Source organism: Echinops telfairi, unplaced genomic scaffold, assembly GCF_000313985.2.
Source record: "Echinops telfairi isolate 266 unplaced genomic scaffold, ASM31398v2 ScPeMD7_443;HRSCAF=831, whole genome shotgun sequence".
Classification (NCBI taxonomy): domain Eukaryota; kingdom Metazoa; phylum Chordata; class Mammalia; order Afrosoricida; family Tenrecidae; genus Echinops; species Echinops telfairi.
This window is the reverse complement of record NW_022104341.1, coordinates 8,793,704-8,805,234: the sequence shown is the minus strand read 5'-3', so window position 1 is coordinate 8,805,234 and position 11,531 is coordinate 8,793,704. Positions and strand designations below refer to the sequence as shown.

Genomic DNA, 11,531 nt, shown 5'->3' with positions numbered 1-11,531 from the left:
ACCCACTTCTAGTAGGGTCCTTAACCATTTGCGCCGGCCTGGCATATAGTAACCAAGGCAATACGTGCTATTTGCAGCTATTTCACGTCTAGTTCTCTGTTTCGAACTTACCCCGAATCTTTAGCTAAAGCTGATCCAAGTCAGGGCTTCTGCTCTCCGGTTTATTAGGTCAGTCTAGGCGAGGTACCCTGTCGTTCGATAGAAAGACTCAACTCACCAGAAACCAATTTAATGCAAGTAGTCACTATTTATTGTATTGACATATTTACAAAATGTTACAAAGTGAAACACCACTACGAGTCACCATATTACACAGGGCTGCATACAGGCAAGACAAAGTATCTGGAAAAACATGTACTTCTGTCTTTGGTATTAGAAATCTACATAAATTCGCAGCATTTAAAGTTTCCAATACAAAATATTAAAGACAAAGAGCTGTATGTCAAAAAGGGGGTGCCAATATCCTCTGCTAGGAGACACTCCTGGTCCATGAAATGCAACAGGAAGACCAGATGCCATGTTGAAGGGTGGGAGTCGATTTGCTAAACCAAACAACACAAGCTACAATGCTGTCCACACATCACTTGGGTGAAGCTGCTTCTCCCCAAAACAACATTTGGCTGACAGTCACAGACAGAACATTCCCCCGATACAGGGTCACCAATAAGACTTGATAAGAAAGGATATGCATTCTAAGACCATTCTCCCAGGGTAGAACTTACTGTACAGACATCGGCTTAAACACACACTGGAGATCATTTACACATATACAACACTAACGGGTTTCAGCAAACAGTCGTTTTTCTAAAACACAATCACAGTTGGATGATTCCGAGGTAAACGCCCTGACGCTATCCTAGATGAGAAGTCCTATCCCATGTGGGTCTCTGCTCATGGGACCCACTGCCCAAACCTCAGGTTCTGACAACAAAGTGGATGGGGAGTGGGCAGTCATACCTACCCCACACCCCATTGCAGGGGTGATCTAAAATTTCAGAACCGAATGTTCCTAGCCTGGCCCTGTTATGCTGACACTTCTAATTTCTTTCTTTCTTCCTCTTTCTTTTAAACCAGAAACACTGCATAACCTTTCAAACTTGGCTTCTGCTTTGGAGAAAGGATCTAATCAGTAAAGGGCCATGTTAGTGTCCTAGCTGCCCTGGCTGGGGCCTGGGCGCATCCCAGGCGGAGCCTAGTTAGACTCCTCCCATCAAACAGGGAAGGCTTTGTAAATACACGGGGGGCAAAGCGCATCCTCCCACCAGTCACTAGAGCCCCGTGGGGGGTCTCCAGAGGGAAGCCTTCCTAGAGAAGCTGGGAGCCCACAGTGAACCACACCTGAAAAGCCCAGCGTCCCTCTGCGTTCCCAGAAATGCATAAAGGACACACCTGTGCTTGTCTTGGAGCCTCCTCAACAAAGCCATCCGGGCCACCCTGGAGATTCAAGGGGAATTGGGAGTGGGCACATCTGGCCCAAAGCTTCTTTAAGGGAGGAAAGGCAGGTGTTAGTGGATCCTGTTCCTATACCATGACCGGCTCTCACCGATGCCCTTGATCTGTTTCTGTAAGCAAGGGCACTGCTTCAGGGGTGCTGCCCATGCTGCCACCCAGAACACCCAGGGCAGGGTTACTTCAGAAGCTGAAGCATGGCATTTCCAAAACCACCTCATGAACATTGAAAATTTATCTGCTGTACTTTTTCCTTAAAAAAAAATAGTTTGCAAACATAACCAGGCAATCAAATGAAGAATCAAAGCTCCCGTGGCGTCCGTAGATCTCCTAGGAAGCAAACCTGGGCAATCTCCCTGCTAGTTTCACCCCGAGGAGCATCTGCGGTGCACGTGCTTGCCAGGCAATGAGTCACCTTGCCGGACGCTGTAAGGGAAGGAAGGCTCGTCCTTCCAGTAAGCAGTCCAAACGGCGGAGGCCTCGCTTTCTTCTTGCTGGGAAATGAAAAATTGAGCTTCCGGCTCTTCATACGATGACAATTTCTGGTGAATGGGACGCGGGGGAAGAAAAGTAAATATGCATTCAACATGTACTAATGGCTGGCTTTCATGGAGTCTGACCGGATGGAGGAAAGAGAAACATGAACCAGCGCGTCTGCGTCGGAGCTCTTTTGAGAAGAACAGCTTTGGGCTTTGCCCTGGTCCCTGACAATGACAGACTGGCGGGCTGTTTCTTGCCCAGCTTCAGGCAAGCCATTAATCTGTCAGTACCAGCATCTTTAGAAATCCTGGCATTAAGACTTAGGAGGGGCCGGAGGGGGTGGGGGAGAGGAGTGTGTTGAAGTGCCAGACACGCCGCTTTTTAAACACTTCAGTTAATTCCGAGAGCCTTGCAGTCTTCTGTTTATCCCTTCTCTGTTTATCCCACCGCTGGATTCGCATTTATTCATCCTCTTCCACGTACGTGGATGGAAACCAGCCCACCTGGAAGAAGAAAAGCAACCGAGATAGCAATGGGGCTTGGCATCTGGCACTTTAAAGGGTTCTACCAACTGAGAATTTCCTTTTCGTCACGCCCCGGTTAGAGCCGGAGTTTTGTGTCCACCATAGGGGGAGAAGATGGGCAGCACTGGTCTCAGAAGCTTGCTAGATAGAAACCAAGGATGAAACAAACTTACAGAGGGTTCTAGGCCCACCAGCATACAAATAAACATGTAAATTAAGGGCAAGATGGGGCTCCACTACATGGTAAGTCCTCTTTCTGCCACAGAACAGGAGGTGAAAACAGGGATAATATGGCCCGGGCTTTCCAATTCAATCACCACCGCTTATCCACAGTTTCAACTGGACAAAAAGTGTATGCTGCAAGGCTTCGGGGATAAAAACACCACAGTGCTTCTGCTAATCCCTCTGCCTTTCTCTAAAGGAAGCCATCGCCCTGCCCACGTGTGTGATGGATGCTGGGGAGCCCTGGTGGTGTGGCGGTGACCACTGCATGACTGGCAGTTTGCAACCACCAGCTGCTCTTCCGGAGAAAGACAGGGCTCTCTCCTCCCACGAAACCCACGGGGCAGTTCTACCCTCGCCTGTGGAGTGGTTCTGAGCCAGCAGGGGCTCGACGGCAGGGAGCTGGGTGATTATCAGGGAGGTTCAGCACAGGGCTCTGGAAGCCAGGGGCTGAAGGGTATAGCTGTCAAGGCACAGTAGGGACTTCTCATCAGTACCACAGCGGGTCCCAATGTCCCCTGCCCCCCTTCCTCCAGGTGCAGCTTCAGGGGGAGGGACAACTCACCCTGCCATTTACTTCTCCTCGCCACCAGCCATTGGCACTCATCTTCGTGTAAATCTTCACCACCTCGCCCTTCAACAAGGACAGTTCTCGCATGTCCCTCGCGCAGAAGTCGTACCGAGCAACGGCGATGCCCAGCACTTTGGGGCTCAGCACTGTAAAGAAACGAGGGTTTCAGGGTTGAGGGGCAGATGCTAATCCGATGGATGCCGTTGATGCTATCTAAATGTGCAGCCGTGATTGCGTCATAGAGCAGTGAGCATGGCAGGGGAGCTTGCAAGCAGCAGACTTGGTTTCAATCCGATCAGATGTGGTCAGGCGAGGCGCACGGCTGTTTAAAGCACCGGGGGCGGGGTGAGGGGGGTCTTGTTCAAAATACCGACTCTGATTCGGTATATCTGGGGTACAAAGGAACATTCTCAGCATCGGGTGGATCAGAACAAACCGGTTCAAAACCCTGATTGAAAGAGCCTTCATAATTACTTCAAAATCAAGACTGGCTTTCATAAGAAGTGGGTTGGTATCTAAGTGACTATCTAAGGCTACCGAATCTCTAATAATTTTGCATCTCCCATTGATGGCACAATCATCCATTTTTTAACTGGAACCCCTGAGGTCCTCTACGATTCTCAAAGTAATGTCTTCCACTTCAATGTCATCTTCACAACAAAAATTCATGTCATCATGTCTAGTTAAATGGTACTATCCCACTAACCAGGCTGGCGTTCCCGCTGTCTGGATATGAACTCTGCTCCTGACTCAGCTATAATTGCACTTACGTGAAGACACCCGAGTCATCTTTCCCAGAAAGCGCACACAAGCAGCAGCCACAGGACACCGTCTTCCTTCCCTGCCTCGCTGAGCATTTCATCAAAAACAAGTGTCCGGGTGTGCAGCTCCTACCTTCAGAGCTATTTGGGGGGCGGGGATGGCACAAAAGGAGCCAACGCCCTCCCTCCTCTTGCCTTGAGAGAAAACCCGTCCGGGCTGTGCGTGTGTCGTCTCTGGTGGCTCATAACACATTTCATATTAACTTCTCTACCTGTTGCTCTTCGGGGTTGTAAAATGTTTTCAATTATAGTTCAGTGATTCGGAGAATCACTCACCTGAGATTGGTAGAGGAACTGAAGTTTAAGAACAAGAGGCAAGTGGGAACACTGCCCATCTGCATGTCTAATGGGTCCCAGCAGGGGCACCCAAGCAATGGCAGCTACCCACTTTGAGACTGGGGTCCACAGCCTATTTTTCAGGGTTTTGTAATGACAGGCATGCTTTTTTTTTCGGTCTCTAGGTATAGGTCTTAAGACAAATGAATGGCAAAGCTGTTGATTTCAGAGCTGTAAAGGGAGTAAAAATCGGTCATTTTATTTTACTGTACAGGACACAGACGGCTCTAATAGTTTTCTACTGAACACTGTCCCATTACTGGGGCACTGCTCCTACACTCAGTGCACATAAAATACCCCTGTGACGGGAAAGCCTGATCATCAACTTAACTGTGTGGCCTTGCACGGGTCTCTTAACTCCTCGAGGCCCCATTTTTCTCATCTATAAAATGAAAGGTTTGAACTAGATGACTTCTAACGGCCCTTCTCGTTCTAAATTCTATGATTCCACAGGGATTAAGACTGGTTTTTAAAAATCCGTAAGAAAACACACTTTTACCTAGCCATGATGTACTCCTCAAAACGTCACATTAAACCCGGTGATGGATGACAGAGATCAAGAATAAAACGCCCGTGTGCCAACTAAAGAACTATAGAATTGCTGGACACGTTTTCTGAGCAATTGGCACTGAATTTTACTCTTCTATTTTAGAAACAATGTTGGGATTTTGAAACTATTTCTCTGCATGCTAGCAATGTGTAAGCACTATCTTCTCTCCACTCAGATTTCTGATTCTCAAGAAAAAGAATGATCTGGGAGAGTGCTTCCCACCACCACCCTCCCCCTTTACACTTCTCTCCATCCCTCCTCAGCCTCTCCCCAACAGCTCAAATGGAAAGCGTCTTACTGAAAGACGGTGATAACACGAGCACACACCGAACCAGGAGTGCAATGCCATGACACACAATGATTGGATGGCAGAGAAGAAACAAGCGCATGGTGGCAATGAGCTTCTAGGGACTGTGTGCAGGGAGATGCATCTATGTGAGAAGCCAAACAGAGGAGTCAATGTGTGTTCTTTGCAAACAGAAGCCAGTTGGAAAGACACATCAGCGCAGGGAAGCAGTACCTGACCAGAAAGGAGTGGAAGGGGGGACAAAGCTGTAGTCTGGAGGAGTTACCAAAGAAAACCCACACAACAAAGAAGGGGCTTGGAGAAAGGGCGGAAGAAAAAGAGACAAGCAAAAGAACATTTAGCCATTGGCAGTGCACATCTCAACACAGCTATCTTGCTTGTTTGTGATCATAAGGAACAGTCACATCCAGGTGAGAGCCCCAAACTTCACCCTCATCAACTTTTCCCCTAGGACCACATCTACGTGAAGAACAAAGCAAGCGCATCGTTTCACATCGTGGTTGACAGTTAAGTGTGCAATGAGAAACTGCCTGTCTCTTGACTTCACAACATTTACTATTTGAAGTGCTTGATACCACGCTCAATGGTTGGCCCGTATATTCGGTTATTCAATCATTGCAACTTTGAGAGGAAGGTACGAATACTATTTCTTTTCACATGGGAGGAAAACCTCAATTCCAATCCAGTCAGTGTGCCTTGAGAGGCCAGGCTTTTCGGGGTGGTATTACGGTGTGACAATCAGACAGCTCCCCTCGTCAATACAGTGGGACCTTGACATGTGAAAAGGATAGTGCGGGTATACATTTTCTCCCCAAATTTATTCTCTCCTTCTTCCCTGAAACAGATCGGTTCATGGTCTCTCCTTACCCAGAAGGAACATTGGGTTTCCCAGCCTTCCTCACAGGTCAGTGTAGCTCACGTAAGACACGTGCTGACCAGTGAGATATAAGCCAACACTGTACCGAAAGGCAGCACCGGAGCTGGGTCCTATGGAACAGAAATGCCCATCCCAACCCCCAGCCCTGGGGTGACTCTGTTCAGGTTTTTAGGGGAAAAATAATTCATGTCTATGTTTCCGCCCAATGACTTTTGGGTTTCTGCCATGTGCAACAGAGGAGCCTTGGTGGCCTCACGGGTTGAGAGTGGGGCTGCTAGTGTCAAGGTGAGCAGTCGGGAGACACCAGCCACTCCTGGAAGAAGTTGAGACCTGGTGCTCCCGGAAGGCCTGGGAACCCAAAGGGCAGGCCCACCCTGCCTGATATGGTCACAACGAGTCAGAATTGACTGGGTGCTAGTGAGTTCGCTCTGGTGTTTAAGCCACTTGAAGCAAAACCTAATCTTAACAGATGTAAAAAGTCAATCAATAAACGAGCTTCTTATACACTAAGAATGAGGTAAATGGGGCTAAATGAGCTGGGATTGGTCCCATCATCTTTGGCTGTTCTGTTTCTTTTCAGGTTCCTTCTTGATTTGACATCCCCCAAAGTTGACATCCGTGTCAAGGGGAGGTTTTAGGGAGACCGAAGAGCAATGGCGGCTTGCCATGGGGGCTCCCTGACACCACACAGCAGACTGGCCGGGGTCACTGCGGAGGGCTCAGCTGCCATGCAACCGCAGACGTCAGGGCGTTCATCACACCCTGAAGTCCATTCATGGCAGATTCTGCTCCTGACCCGCCCACGTGTTCACTTTTCAACTACCCCGCACCTATTCTTACTGATAAGCACAGATCTTTTATTAAAACATCGTTTTAAATAAAATCCATACAATCCATACATCCATCCATTGTGTCAGGCACATTTGTATATTTGTTGCCATCATCATTTTCAAAACATTTTCTTTATACTTGAGCCCTTGGGATCAGGCTCCTCATTTTTTCCCCTCCCTCCCTCCCTTCCTCCCTCCCTCACGAACCCTTGATAATTTATAAATTGTTATTATTTTTTCATGTCTTACAGTTTAACGCAGGCATCCTCAAACTACGGCCCACGGGCCACATGTGGCCCGCCGAGGACATTTATCTGGCCCGCTGGGTGTTTTTGCCCCATTTGTTTTTTTACTTTCAAATAAGGTATGTTCAGTGTGCACAGGAATTTGTTCATGGTTTTTTTTTTTTTTTAATTATAGTCCGGCCCTCCAATGGGTCTGAGGGACAGTGAACTGGCCCCGTTTTAAAAGTTTGAGGACCCCTGGTCTAATGTCTCCCTTCACCCACTTTTCTGTTGTCTATCCCCTGGGAGGAGGTTAAATGTAGATCATTGTGATTGGTTCCTCCTTTCTCCCCCAACCTTCCCCTTCCCCTCCTGGTATGGCTATTCTCAATATTGGTCCTGAGGGGTTTATCTGTCCTGGAGTGCCTGTGTTTCCAGCTTTTATCTGTACCAGAGTACATGCTCTGGTCTAGCTGGATTTGCAAGGTAGAGTTAGGGTCATGATAGTGGCAGGAAGGAAGCAGTAAAGAACTAGAGGAAAGTTGTATGTTTCATTGGTGCTACACAGCACCACCCTGACTGGCTCGTCATCTCCTCCCCGTGACCCTTTTGTAAAGGGATGTCCAATGGCCTATTGTCCAATTGGGTTTCCCCTTCACACTCCCCCTCATTCACAATGACATGATTTTTTTGTTCTGGGTCTTTGATGTCTGATACCTGATCCTATCAACACCTTATGATCACACAGACTGGTGTGCTTCTTGTAGGTTTTGTTGTTTCTCAGCTAAATCGACCCTTGTTTATCTTCAAGCCTTTAAGACCCCAGACACTATATCTTTTGATAGCTGGGCACCATCAGCTTTCTTCACCACATTTGCTTATGCACCCTCTTTGTCTTCAGCAATCATGCCAGGAAGGTGAGTGCCATGGAATGCCAGATTAAAAGAACAAAGTGTTATTGCATTTAGGGAGTACTTGAGTAAAGGCCCAATGTCCACCATCTATCTTAATACTAAACCTATAACTATATGCACATAGATCTATTTCCCCATCGTCACATAAAATATATTTACATATGTACATGCTTGTATTTAGACCTTTATAAATGTCCTTTGCCTCCTAGTTCTTTCCTCTATTTCCCTTTACTTTCCTCTTGTCCCACCATCATGTTCAGCCTTCATTTGGGTTTCAGTAATTCCTCTCAGTTGCATTGCCCGTAATCAAGCCCTACCAGGCCTCGTTGTTTTACAAAATCCAGTAGCACTTGGCATTACAACATTCTTTATTCTCTTCCCAGTTCATCTACTGCCACGATCTAGAACTGGTCCATTTTCATTTCCTTGAGATCAGGATACATCCACGAGTAGAGAGAGGAGAGGGTGCCATCTCTAAGGGAATGAGTTAGCGGGCACATATCTAACTTATGGCTGGAAGAAAATCTGGCACCATGATTCCTATCTCAGGTCTGTGAGGGCACCGAGTGGAAGCTCCCCTCCTAGACACCATTGCTTGCTGCCATTAGAATTTTCACGTTGAATTGCTTTCTCAGTGTTCATTCTTGATTTGCTCTCAGGGACGACTTGAACTACAAAGTAGTTAAAACTTTCCAAATTTCTAATGAAGGTAAACTACTGGTCAGTCAAAATTCTGAAATATAACAAAAGATTCAGTTTGTTCTAAAGTAGAGGAATAAGAAATCTGTGAAAATGTACTTACATGCAATTTAAATAATCTCAACAATAGGTATTTATATTAGATCAGAAAACCTGCCTTGGCTCGTAAAGCAGCCAACGTTTCTTAAGAAATATGGGCAATGCCTCCCCAAAGGCCCTGCATGTTTGTTTTCAAACATATACAGAATGCTACCTCTGTACTTCACCTATTCTTCAAAAGCCAAAAAAGAACTTGCATGCATGTCCAAGTAGCTAGCATTAAAGTCTTTAGAAATATTATCTAACACAGTATAATCTTTAGCTTATAAATAAACAAACTCTGGATAAACAAATTCTGGTACATACATAAAACAGACTATTATGTAGACCTCAAAAACAATGATGAAACTGTCACGCACCTCATGACACAGATGAATTTGGAAGACAGTATGCTCACAAAGTTAGCCAATTTCGTAAAGACACATACTATATGTGACTAGTGTTATACAAGAAAAGAAAATCACAAGAAACGGTTTTCATATCTGAAGGCTGGGGGCGGAGGGAGAGGGCCCAGGACCAGGAAGAAACGAGGAGTTTTTGAGCACTGTTAGAACGGACGTAGAAGGGCCCCTTTGTCTTACTTCCCTGTAAAGAGTCTGATCGCATGCGTTTTGGCTTTGTGGGCCATATGGTATTGATTCCTCATTGTAACATGTAAGCATTCATAGAGACTATGTAAACATGAATATACTATGTTCCAATAAAATTTTATTTACAAAAAAAATTTTTTTTAACCAAACATGACTGTGAAGGCTTCACTCAAAACTAATTTCCCCTGAATAAGGGCAACAGATCCCTGGCGGTGCTGTGGCTCCCCACTTGTGCTCCAGGTCACAGCTTCCAATGCCTGAAGGTCACTTCCTGCCAGGAGTTGCATAGATGGTCTCTGATTTCACTTGTCTCAAACCCAGCCCATCACCTGCCTCCTGGGCTCCAGCTCAGGTGCCCACATGTTTGTTCCTTTCAATGACCCCACTGTGTTCTTTGCCATCCTCCCCTTGCAAATTCAGTGGCCTGTTGGCTGTTCCTGTTTATTCCCTAGGGGGCGAGGCCCCTGAAATATGAACTGAGCTTTTTCACGGAATTCTCATTTCAGCCCAGGTCTTCATGCCATTTCTATATGAACACAACTGCCTTTCAACTGTCGTCTTGTTCCACCCCTCTTCCTTTCCCTTCCCTTTCAACCACTGCCTCCAGGGTAATCACCCTATATTCATGGTTCCATTTCCTAAAGTATGAAATCCAAACTCTTTCCTAGAATTTCAGGCTACTTCATAATCAGGTCTCATTTTGCCTTTCTAACCAGATCTATCATTTCCCTCCAAGGATTCTCTTCCTCCAAACCAGCTTCCTACTATGCCCTAAGGCCTTTAGCTACATTTCCAACTCAAAACTTCCGCTCCTCCTGGAATGCTGCTTCTTCACCTTGCGTGGGCGGCCTACTGCAACCTCCCTGTCTCAAAGGCCCACCTCAAGTCCTTTCATGAGTCTTCCCTGACCTGGGCAGACAACACGTGACCCCTTCTCTGTCCCTCCACAGGCTTCTGTTGGGCATTTTCATCACGGCACTTCCGGGCTCTGCTGTTTAATGGCTGCACCTGCTCCCATGTTGCCTCTCCAATTAGATGTTGAAACTGCAGGGCAGGGGGCAGCTCTTATATTACTTCTGCATCCTGCATGGGCTCCAGCCCAGGGCTAAGCAGCGGCAGTTGCTGTGTAGACAAATGTCTCAGCAGGGCATTTCATTTTGCAAGCTCCGTGGTCTCCCCTCTCCTGTTCCTTTCCTTATACTTTGCTCACTTAACTGCTCAATAAGACTTTTCAACAAAAAAGAATGTGAAACTATGGTTCAGGTTATATTCCCAAGGCTTCTGGAGAGCCATCCACCATCAGTGATACTCCTGCAGTCACTGTGATTTTTCCTGAGATGCTGAGCAGCTATTAAATACTGTATGTCTATGGCATTAACCATACTCTATCCCTGAGCAATCTTCTTTGGCAAGAAAGGTTAATCAATTTCCCTGCCACCCAGTGTATAGCTCTCAGGCAAACATTTTAAGGATCACTAGGGATGCTGTCTACCTTTCTACGTGTTGTAGTATGACTTATTGCTGCCACTCTGCCTGGGTGTCAATGTTCACGGCCCCCAGGCCCTTGCTTTTCTTGAGCTGGCAAAATAGCATTTGAATACCTGGCACAGATGACGACAAGATAACACGTTTCCCTAGGAAAGTAAGGATTTGAATGCAGATGGAAGCCAGATTGAGATGCATTAATTTGATTTAAAAAAATACTTGACAGGACGAATGGACCCATGAAATAGAGTTATATCCATGCTGAGAACATCCCCACCTGTTTCCCAGGCACCCACAGAAGGTCTGCTCATTAAACTCCCCAGGGCCATCCACACAGGCCAATGGGAGAGTGATTGGTCAGCACACACCCTGACGATGCGATTAGAAACAGACCAGTGACATGCCATTAAAATGGGAAGGGATCGAGGGGTCCCAGCCGGGCTCCCCGAGGCGCGGGCCCTAGCAGAACCACGCGGCACCGCGGAGGGTGGGGAAAAATGAGGACCTAATGTCGGGGGTTTAAGTGGAGAGAAAATGTTTTGGAAACGATGTA

General features: G+C 46.7%; 1 protein-coding gene across 1 annotated transcript in view; it reads right to left on the bottom strand.

Annotated features, from left to right (window-relative positions):
• Positions 1-227: 227 nt before the first annotated feature.
• Positions 228-11,531, bottom strand: part of VAV3 (vav guanine nucleotide exchange factor 3) — a 417,371-nt gene continuing 406,067 nt past the window's right edge. The window contains exons 27-28 of the mRNA XM_045292020.1: positions 3,241-3,392; positions 228-2,432 (exon numbers count right to left, since the gene is read on the bottom strand). Of these exons, the coding sequence (XP_045147955.1) occupies positions 2,391-2,432; positions 3,241-3,392 (194 nt within the window). The 3' untranslated portion in view covers positions 228-2,390. The remainder of the gene's footprint in view (positions 2,433-3,240; positions 3,393-11,531) is intronic.